The sequence below is a fragment of the Cricetulus griseus genome, chromosome 2 (genome assembly GCF_003668045.3).
Source record: "Cricetulus griseus strain 17A/GY chromosome 2, alternate assembly CriGri-PICRH-1.0, whole genome shotgun sequence".
In the NCBI taxonomy this organism is placed as follows: Eukaryota; Metazoa; Chordata; class Mammalia; order Rodentia; family Cricetidae; genus Cricetulus; species Cricetulus griseus.
Window position 1 is genome coordinate 15605088 of NC_048595.1, and position 24169 is coordinate 15629256.

At 56.0% G+C, this 24169-nt stretch overlaps 1 protein-coding gene across 2 annotated transcripts; it reads right to left on the reverse strand.

Annotated features, from left to right (window-relative positions):
• Nucleotides 1-1563: 1563 nt before the first annotated feature.
• Nucleotides 1564-23001, reverse strand: Rap1gap (RAP1 GTPase activating protein). 2 transcript variants are annotated; one of them, XM_035438892.1, is made up of 23 exons: nt 22927-23001; nt 20585-20620; nt 19729-19776; nt 18905-18943; nt 18393-18578; nt 14882-14985; nt 14567-14645; nt 14155-14208; nt 13093-13176; nt 12830-12930; nt 12568-12697; nt 11442-11597; nt 11093-11164; nt 10436-10522; nt 10015-10152; nt 8491-8622; nt 6238-6315; nt 5309-5418; nt 4272-4385; nt 3022-3145; nt 2286-2388; nt 1897-2000; nt 1683-1723 (listed from the first exon to the last, which is right to left on the reverse strand). In XM_035438892.1, the coding sequence occupies exons 1-23, from the start codon at nt 22999-23001 to the stop codon at nt 1715-1717; spliced, it is 2163 nt and encodes a 720-aa protein (XP_035294783.1). In that variant the 3' UTR covers nt 1683-1714. The 2 variants fall into 2 exon arrangements, with proteins under 2 accessions (XP_035294784.1, XP_035294783.1); XM_035438893.1 differs by lacking the exons at nt 6238-6315; nt 22927-23001 and having other exon boundaries at nt 1564-1723; nt 1897-2031; nt 2286-2335.
• Nucleotides 23002-24169: the final 1168 nt, after the last annotated feature.

The following is a 24169-nucleotide window of genomic DNA, read 5'->3' on the forward strand; positions in this document are numbered from 1 at the left end:
AGATAACTGTTAGTTAAGCATCTACTGTGTGCTGGCCACTATATGTCTGGTGACTATGTACACCAGCTCACTGGATGCTCACAGATACCCCCTGAGGAGGTCACAGGCTTTCCCTGCTCCTGTAGTGGAGACTGACTTCCTCACCACCAAGCTAAGGAGAGATGGTGCCAGGGCTGACTCCAGAGCCACACTTTCCCTCCATGGGGAAGGGCACAGGTGGGAGGAAGAGTGGGGCCATGGAGAGGAGGCCTCGGCTGATGTTCACAGACCCTGTGACCTCCTGGTTTCGGAGGTACCCCCAGACTCAGCAGCACAGGAGGGGAGAGGCTCATTTGCTCCACCTCAGGCCCTCTGTGCATTTATCTGGAGTGTGTCTAGACAGGGTTTACACAAAGCCAGGCTCAACTCCCAGTACAATAGCGATAAATAGAATTTATTTTGTACAACCCTTACTGACATACATGTAGCCACAGGGCTTCCAAAGTGGGTGTTGGGGCTGGAAGTCTGAACTTGGGCATGGCTCCTAAGAGTGAACAGACACACACAAGGACATGGCTCACAGCAGCTATGCCTGGCAGTCCCCTCCACAGCAGTGGTGGGCAGGGGATGGCCTGGACTCCAGACCAGCTGAGACCCCTCAGCCCGGGACGCCCAGGAGCGTGGGGTGGTAGGGTTAGGCTGGGTGCTGGATGAGGAGCCAGGGGGGACCATCTCCCCAACAGAGGATGCTCGGCCATCGTGTGGAGGCAGTGAAAGGATGTGGGCAGGTCTGTGACAAAGCTGGGGGTTCAGGTAGGGTGACAGGTACAACAGCCCCAGCCTCTTAGCCCACCTGGGGCCTCAGGAAGCAGTGTGATAGGAGGTCCCCGGGAGGACAATGGCCCTCTTCTGGGGCAGGTGTCTGGAATCAGTCTTCAGTGGCCTCTGAAATAATCTTGTCCACTTGCAGCAGAGATGCCCGGGGAAGGAGAATGCCTTGCCCAAGGTCCCACGGCAGAAGCTCCACAAGACTCCCTGCTCAGTGCTCACTCTGCATACCTGGTACCTTCTGCTTCTACAATGGAGTGTGTGCACGCCGTGTCCCTTCTCCTCCCATCCTGTTCCCCATGACTCCAGAGGGGAACCCAGGGGACAGAGGCCCAGGTGGGGGCAATCCAGGGCCACAGTCCCTGCCCACACCCAGAGCCCCAGCCTGCGGTGGGGGATGTGATGCCAGCAGCATCCACTCCTAGCTCTGGATGGCTCCGCCCTGCGGAGACAGCCCAGATGGGTGGGCCAGGGGGGTTGGAGGCAGGGGTACCAGGGGCTGGGGTGGCTGTGGGGCAGAGGGCTAGCTGCCTGGGTGTGGTGCAGCATCTTCTTGTGCTTCTGAGGCCTCGTCTGCGGGAAAGGGAGGTAAGAAACTCAGAGGAAGAGGACGGACGACAGCCTGGGAAGGCCACGCACGGGCTCTTTCCACCCCACGGGCGGCCCCAGCCTTTCCCTTGTTCCACGACCGCCTAGTTTTTGGCTCCATCAGGTTCCCCAACAACTCATAGGCAGAGGTGAGGCAACACTATGAGCCCCACTGCACATACAGGGAAACTGAGGCCAAGAGGCACTAAGACCAGACCAGGCCCCCAGCCACCAAGGCCTGAGACTCCCCTCCTCTACCCCACAGGATCAGGTAAGTACTGGCTGACCTTCTCAGTCCCGCCTTCTGATGAGGTGGCAGCTAGCAGCCCTGTGGGGACAGATACGGCCAGAGGTGGGGGCAGGAGACACAGGGAACCAGAAGTCATCGGATGAGCCCAAGTCCTCCTGGCCTAAAGGGGCATCCCAACTGCGGGGTACCCCTGCTCCCTGGGTCCCTGTCCCCAACCAGCTCTACCCTCTCCCAGGAGGGGTCCCTCATACCATCTGGGGTGTGTGCTGCTCAGATGTTTCCAGTTGGATCTTGATCTCGGGACACGCAGGGTCCCCCAACTTGCCGGCGTCTGGGTGGGGTGAGCGCGTGAGGCCTGGAAAAGGGGGCAGGAGGGAGCCACCTCACTGGCCAAGAGGAGGCACCCAGGAGATGCAGGCAAGGATGGGTGATTGGTACTGGCGTTCCCCAACCCTGCCAAGTCCCCCCTTTTAGGGGTCCCTCACTCTTAGCTCACCTCCCAGCTACCCTTTATTATCCTGTGAGACCAATCCACCTTCCCTGGACCATTGCCTCACATCCCATCCCCATGCTATGAAGTATGGATAGTCCCCGCCCTCTGTGTCCTGCCCTCTCCCACCCAGCACAGCTATTCTTGTACCTGGGGAGCTGCCCCCGCTCGTGGTGCTCACACTGTCGTCCAGCCATGTGCTGTAGAGGAAGGAGTCCCGCTTATGGGGAGTTCCTGAGGACGACACGCTCTCCTGGGGAGGGGGGGGAGGTCAGCCCCGCCCACAGCCCCCCCCCATCCCTTGTTCACTCAACACACATCTGCATATGTTCTCCTGGTCCAGGTCTCAGGGATAGAACAGACCCAGTCCCTGACCTCAGGGAGCTTGATCTCAGAGGCCAACGGGCTGTGAAGAACCCTGTAACTCCACTCTAGAAGGCCAGCGGGCAGGGCCTGTGTCTGCCAGGGTACAGGCCAGGCCATTAGCGAGTACCCACTGGAAGTATGTGTGATGAAAAATGGCCAAGGTGCTGAAGGGGGGGGCAGGCCACAGGGAGGGGGGAGGAGAAGGTAGGAAGATACAATCGTGAGTGAAAAAGCCGGGGGGGGGGGTCAGCCCATGACAGTTAGGAACGGCAGAGGAGCTCAGAGTGTCTGAAGAAGTAGGAGATGAGTCAAGGGTATAAGAAGCCCTGGTCCTCAGGGGTCTCTGTGGACAGCACTGGGGAGCCATGGAAGGCTAAGCCTTGTCTGCATCTCCCACGAGTTGGGACAATACCCCCAACACCTCAGCCACTGCCAGGCTTATTCCTCTACCCAAAGCACCTCCAGAGGCCTAAGAGGCCCCATCCCACCCCTGCGGGGCCCTAACCTTCAGGCATCTCACCAGGCCTGTGTCATCCCCGTCTACACCTTCTGTCTCCTCCACCACGCTGGCGAAGCTGCTAGCACTGGATGAGGACCTGGAGAAGCCTTGCAATGCTTCCGCTCTCTGGGCAGCCGTGTCCACCCTGCCACACAGTGCCATCAGCCAGCAGCCACCATGGGTGCTTCACCTCACTCCCTTGTCCCATGCTCTCCCCAAGGAAACTCAGCCAGGAGCCAGCCAAGCCCCTCTGGCTTCTTAACCTCCATGGACTCCCAGTTGAAACCAGTCCTACTGCGTGGATTTGGTTAGGTGCCATCTCGTGGCTCCTCACAGCCCCAGGGAAAGTCTGATCGCTTTGGCTTTGTACTCAGTAACTGTGATCCTTAATGGCTTAGTCTAGTAAACATTCATTGGTCCCCTGAGATAGTCTGTTATCACGAGACCCATCTCATAGACATGGAGGCACAAGGAGGGTGGCACTCAGCCTCAGGTCACTGAGCTCCAGGCAGAACGGGGATTTGGAACCCTCAGACTCAGGGCCTTCGGGGTCTCCTGCCCAAAGTCTTGCCTCGTCCAAAAATTCCACAACCCAGTTTTGTTCCTGTCATACTTTTCTGTCTCTGTTCAGCAGTTTGACTCTCCAGCTCATGGTGAGTCCTCTTGATTCCCATCCCCACTCCAACAGGGACCAGTCCAGTAAGAGTAGCAGCCTCCTCAGGTCTCCCTGACTCCGGCCCCACCCACTTGCCAGCCTCTCTCAACATGGTTAAAAACATTGCTCTTTTCATGTGTTTTTATCCCATCTAAGAGAAAACTCAAAGCTCCCACAGAGCCTCCAAAGCTATAAGCAGGTCTCTGCCCACCCCTCTGGCCTTGTTCCCATCACCACCCAATGGGCCCAGTCCCTAAGTCTGCTCTAATTGCCCGTGGCCTTTCTTTCCAGCCACCAGACATGCCTCAGAGCCTTTGCACTTGCTGGCTCCTCCCCAGAGCCCTCCTATCTCTACCAGGTTCATCGGGGCGGTTCCTCTCTGCTCTCTGTCTGAAGAATCACTAAGGAGACCTCATTCTTCCCTGCACCAGTAATCTCCATCTGCTCTCTGTGCAGATGAGGGTTGCTAGGTGTATTGTCCAGGCCCTGTGTGCACACAGCTTGCAGCCATGTTCCCGAGTACAATGGGGGCACAGCATGCACGAGGCACTCAGTGGGGCATCAGAAAACAAAGGAGAGGCTTTTCCCCCTAAACCCAGTGTACCCGAAGCCCTACCTGTTCTTGGTCGTGGGCATCTCCGGGGAGCTCTGGGTGGAAGAGTTCTCTGACTTGGGCTCCTGTGAGACATGCCCGCTGTCTGGGGTCTTCTGGCCAGCTGGAGGGCTCTCCCTGCGGGACACATGGGGACAGCAGGGGGACTCAACACTGAGCCTGGCATTGAGGTAGAATGAGCCCAGGCTGTGAGGAGTGGCCATGGGCATGGGATGGGCTTTTTGGCTAGCTGGCCCTTCCTCTGCATGTGATGTCTCCTAAATGATGTCCAGCCAGGACTTGGGTACACCAGGGCTTGAGTTTAGGTGGCATGAGACTCTGCTGGCAGCTGCATTGTGTTTGTGACATTGTGTATGACAGCCTCAGGCTGCTGGTTGTTTTCCTATCTCACGTTTCTTGTTGCTGTGATGAGTCTCAGAGAAGCACAGTGGCAAGACTACCCAACTGAAATAGGGTGAGGACCTCTTGTCTGCTTTCTGGGCTCAGCCTTGCCCACAGGCGTTCACAGACGCGCCAGCCCCTCTCGCTGCTCCACCCTTGCTGGCTGTATGAACTAGGCAAGCTGTTCTTGATCTGAAAGGTGCTGGCCCCAGGGAACCGTGGAATTACAGAATGTCAGATGGGGCATTTCCTCCTAGGTGATAGCTCTCACTGGAGGGGATGAGGCAGAAGGCAAGCACGGGTCAGGGTGGGCCAGCAGCCTGGGAGCCCCTGAAAGTCAGGGTGGGCCAGCGGGACTGAGCACCCTTAATGGTCAGAGTGGATGAGGCGCTGGTGCTCCTGCAGGTCAGGGTGGGAGGCGCACTGGCGCCCCCTGCAGGTCAGGGTGGGAGGCGCACTGGCGCCTCTGCAGGTCAGGGTGGGAGGCTCACTGGCGCCCCTGCAGGTCAGGGTGGGAGGCGCACTGGCGCCCCTGCAGGTCAGGGTGGGAGGCGCACTGGCGCCCCTGCAGGTCAGGGTGGGAGGCGCACTGGCGCCCCTGCAGGTCAGGGTGGGAGACATGCCGGATGCCCTGGTGGGTCAGGCTCCCACTCACTCACCTCTTCTCCTGCACCTCCTGGATGTTTTCGATGCCAATGGCGCTGCTGCGGCGGGAGCCAAATGGACCAGACTTCTTCCTTGTGGGGCTCTTCCCAGGGACAATCAGGGACTGTGGGGAGAGACTCCAACTCAGTGCCAACCTGTCTTGGAACCCCAGTAGCCCCCACCTCCCTTTGGGGCCCTGCCACTGCACCCTGAAGCCAACAGGTGATGAGCAAGAAAGGAGAGAAAATGTGCTTTCCGGAGCAGAGGCCCAGAGAGTCAGTGCTGCTCCGAAGAACACACAGCATGGCTGTGCTGGACCTTAGTGTGAGAAGGGCAGGGGCAGCCACTGGGTTCAGGAGCAAGGACTAATCCTCAGATGGCCCCGCCTCTTGCCCCTGGGCCTCATGGGAGCTGCAGCCTAAAAGTAGTAGTGAGAAAGCAGTGGCAACCCCAGCCCCTGCGAGGGCACCTGCACCCTCAGACTTCAGGCTCTGTCCCCCCAGTAGGGCACCCCCTTTACACACTCTATGGCGGGATGCCCGGCATCAGAAGCATGGGGAGGTATGAAGGGCGGGACAGGACCTGCAGGCAGCTCGTGGTGTGGAAGGGACACAGGGAGAGGAGAAGGGTGGCGCTTCATGCAGAACCGGCAATATTGGGAGACGTGCAGCTGGGCAGAGGGTCTTTGAGTACCAGATCCCGGCAAGGACCCAGTCAGGGTTCTAGGGGCCAGGCCAAAGCCAGCGTCTCCTAGAGAGGGCCTGGGGACGCTGACCAGGTCCCAGTATCACCAGAGCTGTGGCACTCTGCCCTGCACGCCCTTGGGCTTGTCCCGGGAAAGGGGCAACGTCCCCAATATGGCCTCCGTCCTGAGAACGAGCAGAGAACAGCGCGTGCAGGTGCAGGCAGCTCCAGAGCCGCGGCCCCTGGATGGGATGACAACCTCTTCCACAGCTCCTATGCCTAAGGCGCTGCCCCGGCGTCCGAATCTACTCGCGCTTTTCCCGGGAATAAGCAATGACTGGTGTGGGGCAGAGAGGTACAGGGTGATGGGAGAGAGAACATGAAGGGAAGGAGGGAGAGAGAGAGAGAGAGAGAGAGAGAGAGAGAGAGAGAGAGAGAGAGAGAGAGAGAGAGAGAGAGAGAGAGAGAGGAGGCAATGGCAGGTGGGTACCGCAAGAGCACACAAGAGAAACCGAGGGTAGGGAGAGACAGTGAGGCACAGTTGGGGCACAGGAGAAGAGTTGGGAGGGGTGCAAGCAGATAGGGTAAGAGGAGGAATGACAGATGGCGAAGGGAGAAAAGGATGAGGAAACAGGAAGAGTAAGAAAAGGAAGCCATGTGAAGACAGGGGGAATTGTGCAAAAACAAAAACAGAAATGGGTCTGGTTACTGCCATGGTGGGTGCTGCTGGCCTGGCCCTAACCCCGGGGCCCTCCACAGCCACCCACAGGAGGCCAGGCCACTCCACAGGCAGCAAGGGAGGGGCTGAGAACCTGGGGAGAAGTTGGGCCAGCTCCTAGATGACAATGGACTTGGTGACCACTGGACAGCAGAGACCTCACCTTGCTCCCCTGGCCAGACCACACGAGAGATGGTAGGGGATGGGGAAACTCCTGCCACGTGACACAGCCTCACAGCAAAGCACAGGGCTCGGCATGCAGCAGACAGCAAGAGAAGGATGGGCGGCTGGGTAGGTAAACAGATGGACTGGTGGATAAGTGGACAGATGGATGGATGGACAGATGGGTGGATGGATGGACAGATGGGTGGATGGTTGGATGGATGGATGGACAGATGGTTGGATGGATGGATGGGTGGATGGATGGATGGACAGATGGGTGGATGGATGAATGGATGTGTAAGTGGATGGATGGATGGATGAATGGACGGATGGATGGATGGATGGATGAATGGACAGATGGATGGACAGATGGATGGATGGATGGATGGAAGGATGGATGGACAGATGGGTGGATGGATGGACAGATGGGTGGGTGGATGGATGGACAGATGGGTGGATGGATGGACAGATGGGTGGATGGATGGATGGACAGATGGGTGGATGGATGGATGGACGTTAAGTGGGTGGATGGAATGAAGAGATGGACAGGGGGGTAGACAGGTGGGCAGATGAATAGTAGCTGGGTATATGGACTGTCGGATGGGCAGATGAATGGATAGACGCATAGGTGAGTGGATGGGAAGATGGATGTGTGGGTGGGTTAGTGGTGGATTACGAGAGGGCAAATGGGAGTGGAGGGGCAGAGCATTGGATGCAGTGTCTAGGGTGGCCACTAGGTGGCGCAAAACAACTAAGTCATAATGTAGATTTGTAGAATTCACTGTGTTGGGGGCAGACTCCCTTAGAGCCTGACAATTAGTAATCATAGTGAAAGGGTTCACTCAGGAGAAGCCCACACAGAAGCCCAGTTCCAGACACACAAAAGGCAGTCAAAGGCATTGAGCCCCTGGCTGCCGAAGACACAGAATGCCACACAGAAATGTCCACACAGCAACATACATCCTGGCAGAGAGCATATGTGTCCTGATAATCAGGACTTAGCACACATCATTTGTTCACACAGCAGCCCAAGTCCTGACACACAGTAGGTGCTCACGCAACAGCCCAGGGTTGGGGCACACAGTAATGCTTACAGAGTAGATGCCCACACAGCAGCCCATTTTCCGACACAGAGTAGGCGCTCACACAGCAGACCAGGGTGGGGCACACAGTAGGTGCTCACAAGAACTCAGGGCTGGGGCCACGGTAGGTGCTCAGAAAGTGCATGTCCACACAGCAGCCCAGGTCCTGACACACAGTGATGCCCATAGCCTTACATACAGAGGTGCTTCCAGAAACCTAAGGCTTGACAGTAAATGCCCACACAGCAGCCCCGTTCCCAGCACACAAAAGACAGCAGGTGTTTAGTAAGGATCAGGACATAGAGGCTGCAGAAAGTCACACCAAATAAACAAAGGGCCAGGAGGAGAAGGCCAAGAGGGTGGGGAACAGTATCCCAGTATCCTGACTGGGGCACTTGACCATGGAGAGCAGGGTCTACACCAAGTCCAGTGCCCAGGATGGGTGCATGAACAACAGGGCAGTGGGAGTCGGTAAGGCCAGGCCTCAGGAGGAAGGAGAACCAAGGGCCCGGGGTGGGGGTGGGGACAAGAGAAGTGGGGGGACACTCACTATTCCAGCTGCCTTGGCCAGGTCAGGGTTGTTGGGGGTGAAACTCCCACTGTGGCTAGTAGACACGGTGTTGGGTTTCTTGTTGCTCAGTCCCATGGCATCCATGGACTGGCTCCGACTCCGGATGACCCTCTGTGGGAATAGGGGTAGGTGTGAAGGAGGTATGGGCTTCCTGGGGGCCTCTCGTCTTTGGGAAACCTCAGGGACACAGGCATCTGGTCCCTCCCCACCAACGGCACTCTGGGTGAACCTCAGAAGCCCCACCCCCCTGTGACAAATCAGCTTCCCCACATGAGAGGCAGGTATTCTGAATGCTTGCTTGAGAGTAGCTGGGCTTCGGCCGTCTCATCAGCATGCTGTCCCGTGGATGTCATGAGGATGGCAGGCAATACTGAGTATACACATGGCTGACTGTGCTCACCAGGAGCCCTGTGGGACTCTCTTGGGGTCCTTCTCGCAGCCCCCGCCCCATTTTCTGTCCATTTTCAGACCATGCTAGAACTCTGCCGCCCTGTGGGACTCTCTTGGGGTCCTTCTTGCAGCCCCTGCCCCACCCATGGCGCACGCCTTTAATCCCAGCATTTGGGAGGCAGAGGCATTCGGATCTCTGTGAGTTCAAGGCCAGCCTGGTCTACAGAGCAAGTGCCAGGATAGGCTCCAAAGCTACACAGAGAAACCCTGTCTCGAAAAACCAAAACAAAAAACAAACAAAAAAAAACCCCAAAAAACAAAAACCTATATTATGCTAACCTAACTGTTTCCAAACAACTCAAAAGCATTTCTGTGTGGTCAGCTGCCATGACCCCCATTTCCCTACTCAACAGATAAACAGGTTTGGAGCATGTCCAACCAAGTTGGTAAGTGGCAGAGCTGAGATGTAATCGCAGGGACTCTTGTGCTCTTAGTGAAACCACGAAGTACCAGGCGAGGGCGCACTGCGAGGTCCCTCTGTAATGTCACCTGGTCCACATACGCTTCCTAAGCCTGATTTTTATAGGCTTACAGACCTCCTTCCCTCTTCTCTGCCCTCAGATCGTGGCGCCAGTGGCTCCTTTCTGCCATCTAGAGGCCTCCTTTGGTGGTGCTCCCAGGTTAGACCCTCTCCTGAGCCCCTCCAGCCATTAACTCCATCCCAAACTAGAGCCCCACTTTTTACTCTTCTCGCTGGTCTAGACTACCCAAAGCGCAGAGCACATCTCCAAATTCCAATGCACCCGAGAGTGTAGGTCCACCAAGCTATGTCCTCAATCCTAACTACACTTCTAAGCAGAAATACGCACCCTCAGCCAGACCCCAACCAGCTACATCCTCGGGACTCAGACTTGCCCTAACCCCACCTGTAGCCACACCTCCCTCACAGAACCCTAAGCCCCAACTCAAACTCCATTTCTAGAGCTAAGACCACGAGCCCCTCCCCAGGCCCATCCACACCTGAGCTGCCTCTAGCTGTCATGCCCCAGTCCTCCTCCATTAGCCTAAGCCTACCCAAGTCCCATCCGCAAAGGCAGCGCCCAGGGCCTTCACCTTGAAAGACTCGAAGAAGCCGCCCCCACCGCTGCCATTCTCCATCTTATCATCGTCGCCACACAGGCCCATCATGGACTGGCTGTGGATATGGAGTTCCTCGTAGAGCGTCTCCAGAAGGGCAGCACGCGTCCGCTCCTGTGGATTGGCCGTGAGAGACCCCAGAGATCAACCCCTGGCCTGGCAATTCCAATCCCAGCTTCACCTACCCTGTGCGAGGCATGAGGAGGTCGGTCCTTAGGTACCCGCACTGACTTCCATAATTCTCTAGCCCCTCCTCCTGTGTGGCACCTTTCCCCTCCACCCAGGCTAGATGCTGCCTTCTGCTGCCTCTCACTTGACCTGTAGCTCTGTTGTCCCCAGTCAGCCCCCAAAGCCAAGGTCTGAACATGCCTTTGCCTTTCCCTCCGGTCCATGTTACCTCCAGTTTGGCAAACTTCTCTGCCTTATAGCAAGCGTACTCAGCGTTGATCAACTTCGTCAGCAGAAATTCCTGGAACTCAGGCCCCTGGAAGCCCCCAGAGAGGAGACGAAAGGAAGGGTCAGATGAACACTGGAGGAAGGGGCTGAGCTAGGTGAATCCAACCGGAGCTCCTGAGCTGTGCCTTGCTGTGGCTTCCCCTTGGGCTCAGCACTCTAGCTAGGCACCTGCAAGGAACCCTGTACCCCTGATGGCACCCCCTAACTTGGGAGGTCCCTAGAGGACACCCAAGGTGAGGGAGGGATCAAACCAAGATTTGCCATGTGGCTACTGAGAGGTTGACAGGGACATGTGTGCACCCCTCCCCCACCAAAAAAAAAAAAAAAAAAACATTTTAGAGGCCAGACTGTCAGAGAAAAGACATGAAAGGCTACAGTCAGCTAGGAAAAATGTCAAACAGACCTGCAGCGTGCTCTGTGGCCTTGTAGGATAAGTCACACCATTGATCAAGACAAAGAGAGGTAGTGGAGCTGAAGGGTGAAGGAGAAGATCCCAGCACAAAGCCGGGCTTCGGGTCCTCCCAAGCAAGACTGTGGCCCCTCAGCCCCGCCCCACTTTAGTTTGCTCTGGTGATCACAGAGCAGGGCTGCCTCTCACCTTCCTGAACACAGCAGGGTCCGGGAGGGGTGGCCCAAAGAAGGGCACATCGTCTCTCGCGGTGACAGAGACCTGGAAGGGGAAGACCCTGTTTACCCTGCTCACAGAATCTAGAAACCCCTAAATTAGTTCAGATCTTATGGGGTTCAGGAGGCCCTGGGGCTGCTCAATGTGGGGACCTTTTAAAGCAGAGTTTCTGTTCCTCCAGCATTGCCCTGAGTTTGCAGGGTGGGGCTGGTGAGGGGACCTCATGAAGGCTGAGGAGGTGGGCTAAGACCAGACCAGACTGAGAGGTAAGTGGCCCCTTCCTCACAGCCCACAAGCCCGGTGAGGCCCTAACTTCACCTACCTTGTAGAGGGGGCCATCGGGGCCGCCTCCCTCTGCCTGCACCACTACATAGGCATGCAGAAAGTTGGATGCAATCATGTCCGGCACGAAGGGCGTGTTCTCGTCCTGGAAGACCACAGCGACGATGTCGTTCCCGATATGCCGCTTCCGCTGCAACTGAGCACAGGGCCACGGGCCTTCACAGCCTGGCCACGCAGGGTGTGGGACAGGGGTGCCAGAGCGTGTGGGGCTGGAGTAGGGGGAGACGGAGCAAGCAGAGAGCACAACTAGGGATGTGTGTTTCCCGCCCACCCCCAAAATGGCAAAAGGTCTTAAAATTATTCCCGTTTCCTTGGATACCTCCGACAGATGAGAAAAAGGAAGCTGGGAGAAGAGGGATTCCAAGGTCTCCCGATGCCCTTGAGGACTTGAACCCAAGTCTCAAACCCAGGTCCCGCCTCTCGGCCCTTCCCCTATCTCAATCCTAACTCAACACCCCCAAACACGGTCCATCACTGAACAATGAAATCAGTGTTGCTAAAAGGGAAAGCCAAAGGAAAAGGCAAGTAAGAATAACACATCTCTGTCATCTATCACCCCTTTAGTAAGAATAACTATCATCTATCACCCCTTTAGCACCCTGGGCTGGGAGAGTGGAGTCAGCAGGTGGCCTGATGGGAGCCCTCAGGTAAACAAGGTAAACTGAACTATGAGTTTGGCTCTAAGATCATGCCTGAACTCCCCATTGCTTCTTCCCAGGACTCCCCACGTCCTTCTGTTAGCTTTTTGGCAGCCTGTCATTTATCTGAAAAGCCCTTCCTACCTCCTGGCTCTGCTAAGTCTCAGGACCCCCACCTGACCCACCATGCCTCTTGCTCCTGCTGTGTGTAATCTACTCCAGTCACACACACCCCCTGCTTTAACTCATGTACCGTGTGGATGTCATTATCACCATCGCTCCACAGGGGCAAAAGCCAGGGCTTTCCCACTCCCCTGTTCTACCCACAGCCCATCCTGGGGAGGAAAGGGTCATTTCCGTATCTGTGTCACCGGGCCAGCATTGAATCTGGCGTGATGAGTGCTGAACAGACAAGTGGATGGGGTCACAGGTAACTGTAGGAAACAGGTAGATGGGTGCCCAGGCTACCTGCTGGGCGTCCCCTTCTGTGTATGGCAGCTTGGTGGACACGTGAAACATGATCTCCTTGTTGCGGAAGTTGCAGTACACGGACTCGGTCCCTGTCTGTCCGTGAGTCACATCCAGGCCTCCTCGGAACCTGTCCCCAGGCCCCCCAGGCCATGGCTCAGTCTCCAGCTCCAGTCAGGCCTCTGTGGGGCCAAGATGGGGCTCCCTCCCTGCTCAGGAACACGATCATATTCTGCTCTAGCCACCTGACCCTGGGACTTACCCCTTGAAGTCCTGCAATTTGACTTTCTGGCCCAGAAACTCAAGGAACTCCACGAAGGCAGGACTTTCCTCATTGGTACTGAAGAGTTCCTCTTCGGATGTCTGGGGACCACATGGGAGCAAGGTCACAAAGTTGCAGATCCTGAGCGGCCCTCCCTCAGTCCATTTCCTCCTAGAGTAGCCCCTGGGTAGTCCCCAAGCTCCCAGGAAGCTGAGTGCTCTGGCAGGTGACAGTTGAGGGTGATGTGAGATGGGTAAACACACCTGTCCCAGCTTCTGATAAATGACTCCAAACTTGAAGTTATTGCTGATAACATGTTCATCAAAGGTGACGATGAGCCTGGATGCCTGTGGAGAGCGTGGGGTAGTGTTTGCTGGGAGCACCATTGTGCTCCTGTGTCTGTCTGTCTGTCTGTCTGTCTGTCAGTCAAAAGTCAAAACAAGGTCACAGAGAGACTCTACCATTCCCCTGCTACTTTCACAGAGCTTCAGCATTTTGTCTCCAGTCAGCATCCTGCAGGCCTGTGCAGGGCTAGGACCTGGCTTTGATTCTGTTGGATTTCCAAGTTCTACCATGAGCCCTGCCTATTATGGCCAAGGCCACACCAAACCACTCTGCAGTGCCCAGCTCACTCCCTGACACTTTGGCAAACTTCCTCATGCTCCTCAAGTCCAGCCAGCTTGCCTTGGGGCTTTGAGCAGTTGTCCCTGCTCACTTTGAGTCTGTTTCTAAAACCCACTGAAACCAAAATGTGGGACTTGATTTCTGAGACCCTTTCCTTCACCTTTCAGGACCATAGCCTGATTAAAAAAAAAAAAAATCCAGCCAGAACACCTCCCCTTCCCCTCCTCTCCAGGATGTTTCAAGGCCATGTCTTCCAGAAGACAGAATTCACTGCACTTATTCCAGCATTGCTACAGCCATGGGAGCCAGCAGCATGGGGGCTGTGAATGCATCTGTTAGGGGGATGCACTTTGGGGGCTACCAGTGTTATTCTGTCTCCCTGTATCCCCTAGAAGGCAAGGACTATGGGAAAAAAGTCTAGAGCACAGACCATTCTAGGAAGCTCCCCAGATAGCACTGAGACATTCCAGGTATGAGCAAGGCTCCAGGCAGCTCCCCCACCACCGCCCCTGCCCCTTATCTGCTGTGAGTCCTTAAGTAAACATAACCCTTCTGTGCTTTCTACTGCACACTGTGGGCAATGCAGGGTTGTCAGAGGCAAACAAGAGGACCTGGGGGAGATGCCCAGCCACGAAAGGGACCACTAGGTGCTCACTCCTCCCACTGCCACCCATCCTGGGTGAACAAGTCAGGGCAGGTACCTTGGGGTAGAGCACAGGGTAAAATCGATCCACGTTGACATCTTCACACACCAGCTGCAAAAGACGACAGGCAGGGGTGTGAGCTGGGGTCAAGGAGAACGGGAGAGACTTCCTGGGTCTTGGTAGGCAAGGGTAGGGAAGACAGTGGCAGAAAGGACAGGGATGGGCCAGTCTGGAACAGAGGCTAGTGAAAGACTAGGGGCCCTTACTGCTGCTCAGAATGGGGCCCAGAGAACTGGGGCCTCCTGGGATCTTTGAGATCTAGCTTGAGAGCTAGAAGCGCATGTGTAGGTGCTCAGGACAACACAGGGCAGCATGCACACTGGGTGAGATCAGGTAAGAGGCAGAAGCAGCTGCCATATGCAGGCCCAGGGATTCTGGAACCCCAGACCCAGGCAGCTCACGGCCTCACCTTTGCCATCTGGACCACATTGGGGAACTCAGTGAGGCAGGAGATGGGGATGACATCATGGTAGGTCCGACACTTGGTCCTGGGAGGAGAAAGCTACACAGGTGAGAGACTCAAAAGTGGGACGACCTCAGGGGGACCAAAGGTGACAGCAGGGCATGAAGCCTGGCTAAGGCACTACCTTGCTGTGTGACCTCAGGCAAATTCTTGCTCCTCTCTGGGCTTCCATCAGGAAGGCAGGTATAGGGGGCTGCACACTCGACTGCTAGACCTCCGTCCTCCCTACTGTCTTGGGGGTCCCCCTTCCACTGCCCTTACCTAAGCAGTAGCCTCAGGTGCTCTTGATCCCCGATGACATCATACTTGAGAGAGAAGACCAGGTGGCCAAGAGCAGTGTCCAGAGAATAGTAATTGAAGTGTTCCTGTGGTGGCAGGGGCGGGGGAAGTGAGGAAGATGAGCTTTGGGCTTCTGGAAACCAGACAGCCAAGTTGGTCCCAACTGAGGTCTGTCACCAAGCAGCTGATGCTGTGAGCAACAGCGGGCTCTGCGTTAGATTGGCCCACCCCTTACCAGCTGGGCAGCCTGAGGGGCACCTGCTTCTCCATGCCCCACCTTCCTATGGCATTAGATGGGACAGAGGCCCACTCACCTGGATAGGGCAGGGGAGTGAGGTAAAGTTCCTGCCACCACGTTCAAGAATGCATGCTGGAACTCTGTCTCTGGCTCCTTATCAAAGCTGGAGTCACATGCTTATCTGTGTGCCTGCATGTATGTGTGTGTATGTTCGCCCCAGTCCCTAAGTGCCCAGCAATCGGTCAACTAGCCAGTGGTGGTGGTGCATGCCTTAATCCTAGCAGCACGGGGGAGGCAAAGGCAGGCAGGTATTTGGGTTCAAGACCAGCCTGGTATACAGAGAGAATTCTAGGATAGCCAAGGCTATACAGAGAATTCCTGTCTCAAAAAAACAAAAAAAGAAAGAGAAAGGAAGGAAGGAAGGGCGAGAGAGAGAGGAAGGGAGGGAGGGAAGAAGGGAGGAAGCCAACTAGACAGGCATTCCAGCCTAGGGAAACTCAGGCGAGCAATCCTAAGTTCAAGGCCAGCCTGAGCTACACAGTGAGGCCACCTCAAGAAAAAGAATGGTAGGATGGGGCTGGATGGCTCAGTAGTTACGAGCATGTACTGCTCTTATAGAGGACCTTTCTGTTCCCAGAACCCATATCAGGTGGCTCACAACTGCCTGTAACTCTAGGGTCAGGGGATGCAGTGCCCTCTTCTGACCTCCACAGAATGAAGGGAGTAGGAAGGGAGGGAGGGATACAGGCCAACTAGCAAGTGCAAGGCACTAAAAGGAAAAAGAAACTGAACGGTTGATTGCCCAACCTGTGGCTCAGTGGCCCCTGAAGCCAAGGCCCGTGAGAAACAGGAAGTGACGCATCCTAACTGACCAGACAGGTTCCTGTCTTCCTCCTCACCTAAAGAAGAGGGCACAAGAGATGCCTAAGACAGGAATGGCACCCCCTCTATGGGAACCCAGGTCTTTTGGGGAAATCTTTTTGGGGAGAAATCCCTAAGCCCAGAAGTGAGGCACCACAGCCCCAGCCTGACCCTGGGCTCCCCCTGCCGGCTCAGGCCTGGGGAACTGTTCAGCCACACCCACCCTGAGAATCAGTCACCCTGGAAGTGAACCTTGTTTAAACATGAATATTGCATGTGGAGGCAGGGTGGAGAAAGAGGCAGGGCTAAGGGGTGTGCCCTCAAATTTGCAGTTCTCCTGAACTGGGTCCAATGAATGGACCTAGACCCAGAGACCCCTGGGCCACCCTGAGACTCCCTGTGTCTAGGCACAGGGTGGAGAAAACCCCAAAATGCCTGACACTGTCCATAGATGAGTTGCAGGTACTTGGCCAGGAAGGCCAGGGGCTGGGAGTTTCCCACAAGGCCAGAGGAGCCCTAGAGACGCAGTGGAAGGTGGGATCGTGGTCTCTGGAAATCGTTTCCTAAGGCCACCCTCATTGCCTCTTACTGCCAACATGTGGTCCCTGTGCTGGGCATTGCTTCTTCCCTAGCCACCCCACCTCCTGCCCTCTGTCCTGCTGACCTGACCCTGGTCACCACAGCTCCCACCTGTATCTTCGTACCTGCTGTGCCAAAGACCCCTCTCCATTCTGTACTCTGACTCCTTTAGTAAACTTTAGATTGCCAACTATGTGCCAGGCTCCCAGTCCCCAACTCCTAGGCACTGCTGAGAGCACTGGACAGCGGGCACTTGGAATAAAGGTCTCCCTCCCTCCACACCAGGCTCAGCCAGGAGGCAAAATTTAGTGCTATGCTCTGGGTCTGTACAAAGGCAAAAGCTGGAGCTTCAGCCTGCTGGGTTAGTCAACGCACAATGAATCTCCCCACCTACCCCCAACCTGATAGCACTAGTATTTTCTAGAGACAGCCTAGTGCCCTGGGTCCACATTGAGGCCACACAGCTTCCCAATCCTACAAGGGTACCCCTTCTTCCATCACGTGCAAGCACACACACACACACACACACACACACACACACACACACACACACACACAGAGAGAGAGAGAGAGAGAGAGAGAGAGAGAGAGAGAGAAAGAGAGAGAGAGAGAGCTTGGCCGGGAGCCCCTCTTCCAGAGTATCTTAGTGAAGGTCTGTGAGAGCTAGTTCAATTCTAGACTCAATAACTGATCTTGACCAAGTCACCTCACCTGAGTTTTGGCTTCCTCTCCCACAAAAACGGGAGAGCCTTATTCTCACAGAGGGAGCAGACAGGTGTGGTGGCTGCTGCCATCAACTGCTTCACAAGAGCTTGTCTTACCCCCATTTTTACAGATAAGGAAGCAGTTCAAGAAGGTTAAATAAAACATCCAAGATAACACGACCAAACCAATAGAAGGAGGAGCCACCATTTGCACCCAGGCCCTGAGGCCCCAGAGTCCACAGCTCAGCTCTATTACAGCACACCAACAGCACCCAGTGTAATATCTAGGGTCCCAGCACAGGGGTTCTCAGCACCCAGCCAGTAACTTCTTTCATTTTGTTTCTGTTGATACAAGGTCTCGCTCTGTGCCCTCTGCAGGCCTTGAACTTCTGGTGATCCTCCTGCCTCGGATGCCCTAGTGCTGGGATGATGGCAATGCCTGGCCACGCCCAGATCACACCTGATAACTGTGAAGAGTTATCGCCTTGCTCAGTAAACACTCAGTAGAGTGTCACCGTGGGTGTCAGTCTATGGAGCAGTTATACGGCAGAGTCCCTGCTCTCAGGCTGTGGTGACACCAGTCCAAGTCAAACTGTGACGCTCCTATCTTCCCAGCCACTCCCCTGGCTGCTGGATCGATTTTGTTTTCCATACCTAGTACTCAGTGTAAGATCAGGTATACAGCTGGTGCCCAGAGATCAGGTACACAGCTGGTGCAAGACCAGGTATACAGCCGGTGCCCAGAGACCAGGTACACAGCTGGTGCTCATAATTTGCTCACACTGCACAGTGCTTACTTGGTTTGAGATGCCATTCAAAACCCCTTGCTAGCATCTCATTAAGGCTTCCCAGCAACCACATGAGATGGATGTCATAATCACCATTTTTACAGAAGGGGAAACTGAGGCACACAGTAGCTAACCTAGCTAAGGCACAAACCATGATGGGGTCTCTTCTCTTAATAACTGCCTTTCTCAACATCTGTCGAGTGAATGCATACATCTATATGACGGTCCCTGCGACTCAGAATTCTAGGACACGGACCAGACCCAGCTTTAGCCTAACACTACTTCCTGTAGGGCCCAGCTTCCCATCCCAGCCAGACACTCACCTTGCCTAGAAAGTGCTTCCGGTAGATACGCGCTGTGGGGTTGCACTCCAATTTGACCTTGGTGGTGGGGGACTGCAGAGGCTCTGTCTCAGGGATGCTGGTGATCTCATGGTTGGTGCCTTCAATCCAGTAGCCCCCAAACTGGGGTAGCAGGATGAGGGGGAAGGGCCCTTCTCGCCCCAGAACCTAGAAGGAAATTCAGCTAAGAGCTACTCCACACAGCACCCATGCAACCTCCCAACTCAGACCCAGGACTACCAGGTACTATGGGACAGTCCAGGGCTATGAGACCCAAAGCTCTCATCCACCCCTCTGGGGAACCTACTTGGCTCCTTACCTCTCAGCACTACGTAAAGAATGGGGGAGAAGGGTGGAAGAGAGTGTGGCTGAGAGGCCTCAGATTCAAATAACCTCAGAACTCTCAGGACTGGAAAGTGAGTCTCTGTGGGACAGTCCTGCATGGGGGCCTCCAATGGTCATGGTAAGGGTGGGGGTGGGACTGACACTGGTACCTCATGGACACTTGGGTAGGGAATGTAGTCCTCCTCCGTCTGCAAAATATAAACAAGCCAGCTGAGGTGAGGCTTCACTCTTCACACACACACACACACACACACACACACACACACACACACACACACACACACACACACACACACACACACAGAGAGAGAGAGAGAGAGAGAGAGAGAGAGAGAGAGAGAGAGAGAGAGAGAGAGCTAGCTTGCTCCCGGGCTCCCTGGGTCTGCTATCTCCAGACTGCTTCAGTCCATGCTTTCTGCCAAGGACAAGGGAGGTCTCCTGCCTCCCCTGAGGAAAGCAGGGGTAGATGGAGGCAGTACTCCAAGTAGAACTGCCACTCCTACCAAGCTCCTGGTAGCATCAGTCTAAAGACTGACGGATCTGAGACCCCAGCTCCGAATGAAGCTCCAGGGTTACAGACCAGCACACTCCTGCAGCCCTGGAACCTTGCCCTGGGTCCAGCCACATCCTCTAGAGGAGTCTCAAGTCAATGGAGGCACATGGCTGTCTGAGGACCTGTGCTGAGTGGAGCAGGGGCTCACTGGCCAATAGGGAAACACAACCAAGTGATAGCAGCCACCTTTGCAGCAACAAGGGCTGAAGCTTTGGTATGAGGTGGCCTAGAGGGCGGGTGTCTGAGGTGGTGCAGGAGAGCAGCAAGAGCTAGCTTGAAAGTTCTTGCCACGGTCAGGGCAAAGGCTCTAGGAGCTGGGCCAGGGCCCAGGTGCCCTGCTCACCACTATGGACACACTCTTCCTGGACCCCACCCAGCCCAGTAGGGTGAATGCCCCAGAGTCTGGCCTGGCCCACTTACTTTGAGGGGTGGCGGGAAGGAGCATCGCTGTTCATCCATCCTGCTGCCCTGCAGGGAGAAGGTATGCTGTCACCCTCCTGGATGCCTGCCCTAAGACAGAGATGCCCATGTGTGTAGGGAATGGTGTGCTGGCCAGATCGTTCCTCAGGCCTCTGGCATCCCCCGTGGTGATGAGCTGAGGGAGGGACAGCAGCAGAGAGGAGCTGGGGGCTCTGTGCAGGAACGCACGCACGTGCTGCTGGGAGTGGGGGCAGGGAAGTGTACGCAGGCATGTGGTGTGTGTGTGTGTGTGTGTGTGTGTGTGTGAGAGAGAGAGAGAGAGAGAGAGAGAGAGAGAGAGAGAGAGAGAGAGAAGGGAGGGGCTAATTCATCAAGAGATACATGGAGGGGAGGAAGAAAGGGAAGACTAAGAGGCAAAGAAACTGAAGGAATGGGAACCAAGCCAGAGAGTTGACATGGTGAAGGAGGCTCCTGAGCTTTCTTCAAACCACCTCCCACCCTACCCATTAACCTCTGCTCTCATCCAGACACTCACCCATGCCACAAACAGAGCAGAGCTGGGAGGTGGAGGGTGAGCAGGGGTGAAGCAGGGGGGCAAGACTGCACCCCAGGCTGCCTGGCTCACTAATGCCTCCCCCACCTGCATCTATCCCCTCCTCCATTCTGCATGGGGCTACTGCACGGGAGCCTGCCAGGACTCTGATGAGCAAGGTTGGTATGTACATACAGGGATGACTTTCCGGGGATCCAGGAAGGGATGGGAGCTGGGACCCTGGGTGAGTCCACAGAGAGGGGGCAGGAAGGCGACTGCCACTTTTAGCCCAGCCAGCTCTGGGGCTCCCTGGCGCATCCTTACCTGCATCTTTTCAATCATCTCAAACAGATCTGTGTTCTGCAACAGAGATGGAAGAGCAAGGTCAGTCTGAGTGAGGCCGAGCTATCACTACCAAGCCTGAACAGGCTCTAGTCACCCCAGCTTGCCTGGCCCCCTCATCAGATACCAAAAGGGAGTGACCAGGACTTTGTAAAGCTAACCCCCCAGAGTTTGGCCAGTTTGGTCACCTAGTGAGGTGAGCCTAGAACCTAGGTCCTGGGTTTCAGGCAGATGCCCCACTCAGTTTGCTTTCCTGAAGGAGGAAGAAGTTACTTTAGGAGGAGACACATCTTCCCATCTGCCAGTACAAAGATATCAGTTTCATGATTGACATATGGACCCCTGAGAGCCCCCAGAACCCAGCCCTAGAGCCAAAACCCACCAGGCATGGAGAGGGTCTGTGGTTCCACCAGCACTCAGGAAGATAGTCAGTGTACAAATGGCCAGGCCAGTGTGGGCTGGGGACACTTTGGGGAGAGATGCTGGGCTGCTATTGGTCCTTCACCTGTGCATGAGCCCACCTGCACCCCACTTGCACAAGCCACACTGTCCAAGGCGAATCAGGACACACAAGGGGTTAATGCAGCCTCTGGCAGCTGCTTGGCAGCATAGGCCTCTCCAATGCCAACTCCCTTCTGAGTCTTCCTGGAAGGCGGCATCCCTACCGGATGGAGGCTGGCGGACTGGGGGCCAGGCCTGGGAATCTCCAGGGCAGCCTTCCCCCCAACCCTTCCAAGGTTCAACTCAGGTGGTTCCCGCTGCTCAGGAGGGCCCACCTGAGCTCACACAAGTGTGTTAAGGTTGTGTACCAGGCAACACACACTCTGTGGGATACACACAGGCTTGCACACCATGATTTGAACAGTTCCACTGCACCAGGAATACCTTTTGTGTATCAAGAAACACACACACACACACACACACACACACACACACACGCACGCACGCACGCACGCACGCACGCAAGCACGCACGCACGCACACATGCACGCGGACACACACACACGCAGTGATCCATATGGAGCCTGTGCGTAGTAATTCTTAGAGACATAGCCTAACACACACATACACATATTGGTGTCCTGAGTTACATGCAACACACACTCAGGTCCATGTACCTGAGATTCACCCATATGCAAAGCCACACCTGTGCAGCCTGCACCCCAGTAACTGCACAGACAAACACAGTCATTCTTCTGGCTAAGACCAGGAGACACACCGGCATGGGCAAGGACAGCCAGGAGCCCAGGGAAACAGACACAGAATCCCAGGCATCATTGCGAGGATCAAGGCATGCTGCACTACAGACCCAATACAGCATCCTACACTGCAGACAAGAGTTCTGAGAAAAAGAGGAATCAAACAACTGCCAGGGTTGTTAAGCCCCATGGGGTCCCTAGTACAACCGCCCAACACCACATATGCACACCATGAAGGTCACAAAACCTAAGCCCTCGTGGGCACAGTCTGGAGCCTGCCTACAGAATAAGACACAGCCTATAAAGTCCACTCCAGCAGTACCCAGGAGCCCCTGCACCATGGTCACCTGTGGCCACACCCAATGCCTCTGAGTTTGGAAGAACGGATCCCACTGGCAGTTTGGCAGACGGCACAGACACACGCCACAGTCCAGGAAGACAAACACACCTGTCAACTTGACTTGGTGTTACAGCACTGCCTCCATATCTATCTGTTCGGGGTCAGCCAGACAGCTGCTGACCTACCCCTTCCAAAGAAACCCAGCAACGGGCTGAGGAGGAGAGGGTGTCCCCTGAGGGTGACCAAACAGCCAGGCACAGTGAAACATCACACACTGCTGCACCAGAATTACAACGACATAAACACTGACACATGGTACTGTCACCCAGAGTGTACACACACAGCAACAAGTAACACCCACAGTTACAGCCCCACAGGCAGAGCAGCAGACGCCCTGACACATGGCAAAGGCAGGCTGGGAGTGGTGTAGCCAGAAGCCGGGCATCCCACCTGGGGAAAAGCCACCACAGTCACCCGGTGGCATCTGTACCCCATCCGTGTAGGGAAGGCAGCAGGCAGTCCCGGTAGCAGACACACACACACACACATACACACACACAGTGCCCCTGCAGCCCATGGCCACAGTGTCCTCACGTCTGTCCCACAGGCAGCTGTGGAAAACTGCCCATGGGACTGGGGTGCTCCGTGCAGTCCGGTGTCAATCCAAAAGTGTACACATCCACCGGGATGAGGCTCGGACACAGCCTGCCGGACTCGGGGTAGTTGGGCTGAGTACTGGCCCTAGGGTCTCCCTTTGGCCAGGCCGCCCCTGCCAGCCTCCTCACCTGCCAGCCGGCCACAACCGGCAGCGAGCCCCTCCGCGGACGGCCTTGGGGCGCTGGGGGCCGTGGCTGCGCCATCCCGAGCCCCAGCCCCGGCGGCTCTGCAAGCCGGCCCGGCCCCGGGCGCCGTAGCCCGAGCTCAGAGCTCCTATCCTGCCGCTGCTCTGTCTTCTTTGGGCTCGCCCCACGGCCGGGCCCGAGGGGGCGGGGCGCCAGGTGCGGGCGGCGCGGGCGGGCGGGCGGGACGTCTAGGCCACGCCCCCTCATGGGGGCGGCCTGGCTAGTGGCCTGGGACACTGCGCCTGCGCGCAGGAAGCCTTAGACATTTCTGTTAGCAGCTGTGTCTTCCCAGACTGGAGACCCTGCCTCCGGGCTTCAAGGACAAGGTTCTTGGGACAGCTGTGCCCAGGAAATGCAAGAGTCCTGGAGAAGGTGACTTATTTTGAGCACTTCCTTAGCTGGACCCTTTTGCCCTAGCCAAGGAGGTACTTGGCTAACTTATTAGACAGATAAGAAAACCATATTCCAAGAGGTGCAATAGCTTATCCGCGACCACACCACTAGGAAAACCAGGGATTTCTGAAAGGGCCTGGAGCTGCCTCATCCCCACCTCTTCGCCACCTCAGCATCCGACCCTGCCCAACCCTGGGGGAAAGCCTGGAGTGAAGAGAAAGACCCATGAGAACTTTAGGACAGGTATTCTATAGTTTAGGTTCTTCGGGGTCTAGCCCTCGCCTTCCTGCAACTTGAGGGTGTGGCATCTCTGTTGGCCCAATTCACCATCCGAAGTACAAGGCCTCGGGGGTCCTCCCATCTTACCCAGCTGTCCTTGTGTCTTGGGCTGGTGCAGCCACCAGCCATACCCACCCATCCCCCAGACAGAGGCTGGAGAATTCTGGGTGCTGCAAGGGCAGGGCTGTCCTCCAGCTGGGGGTGGGGGGCAGACCTCCTGCAATTTCCCAGAAGTGCTGCCCACTACCCTCTGTCCCCAGGGCCAGGAGCTCCGGCAAGGAAGGCAGGCAGCACTTTTCTTTCCCTCCCAGACCCGGCCCCAGGTCAGGCTTGGGCCCAAAGAGCCAGCGGGAACACCAGAGATGTGCATTCCAGACACCAAGTAGCTTTGGCTTTAATAATTAACAGCAGCAAATATTGATTCATGCAACCACTTCCAGACCTGCACACTTCCGGGCACCCATCACAATGCAGCCAGAGGAACATCCTTTCCCACACTGGCCCTGGGGGAGGC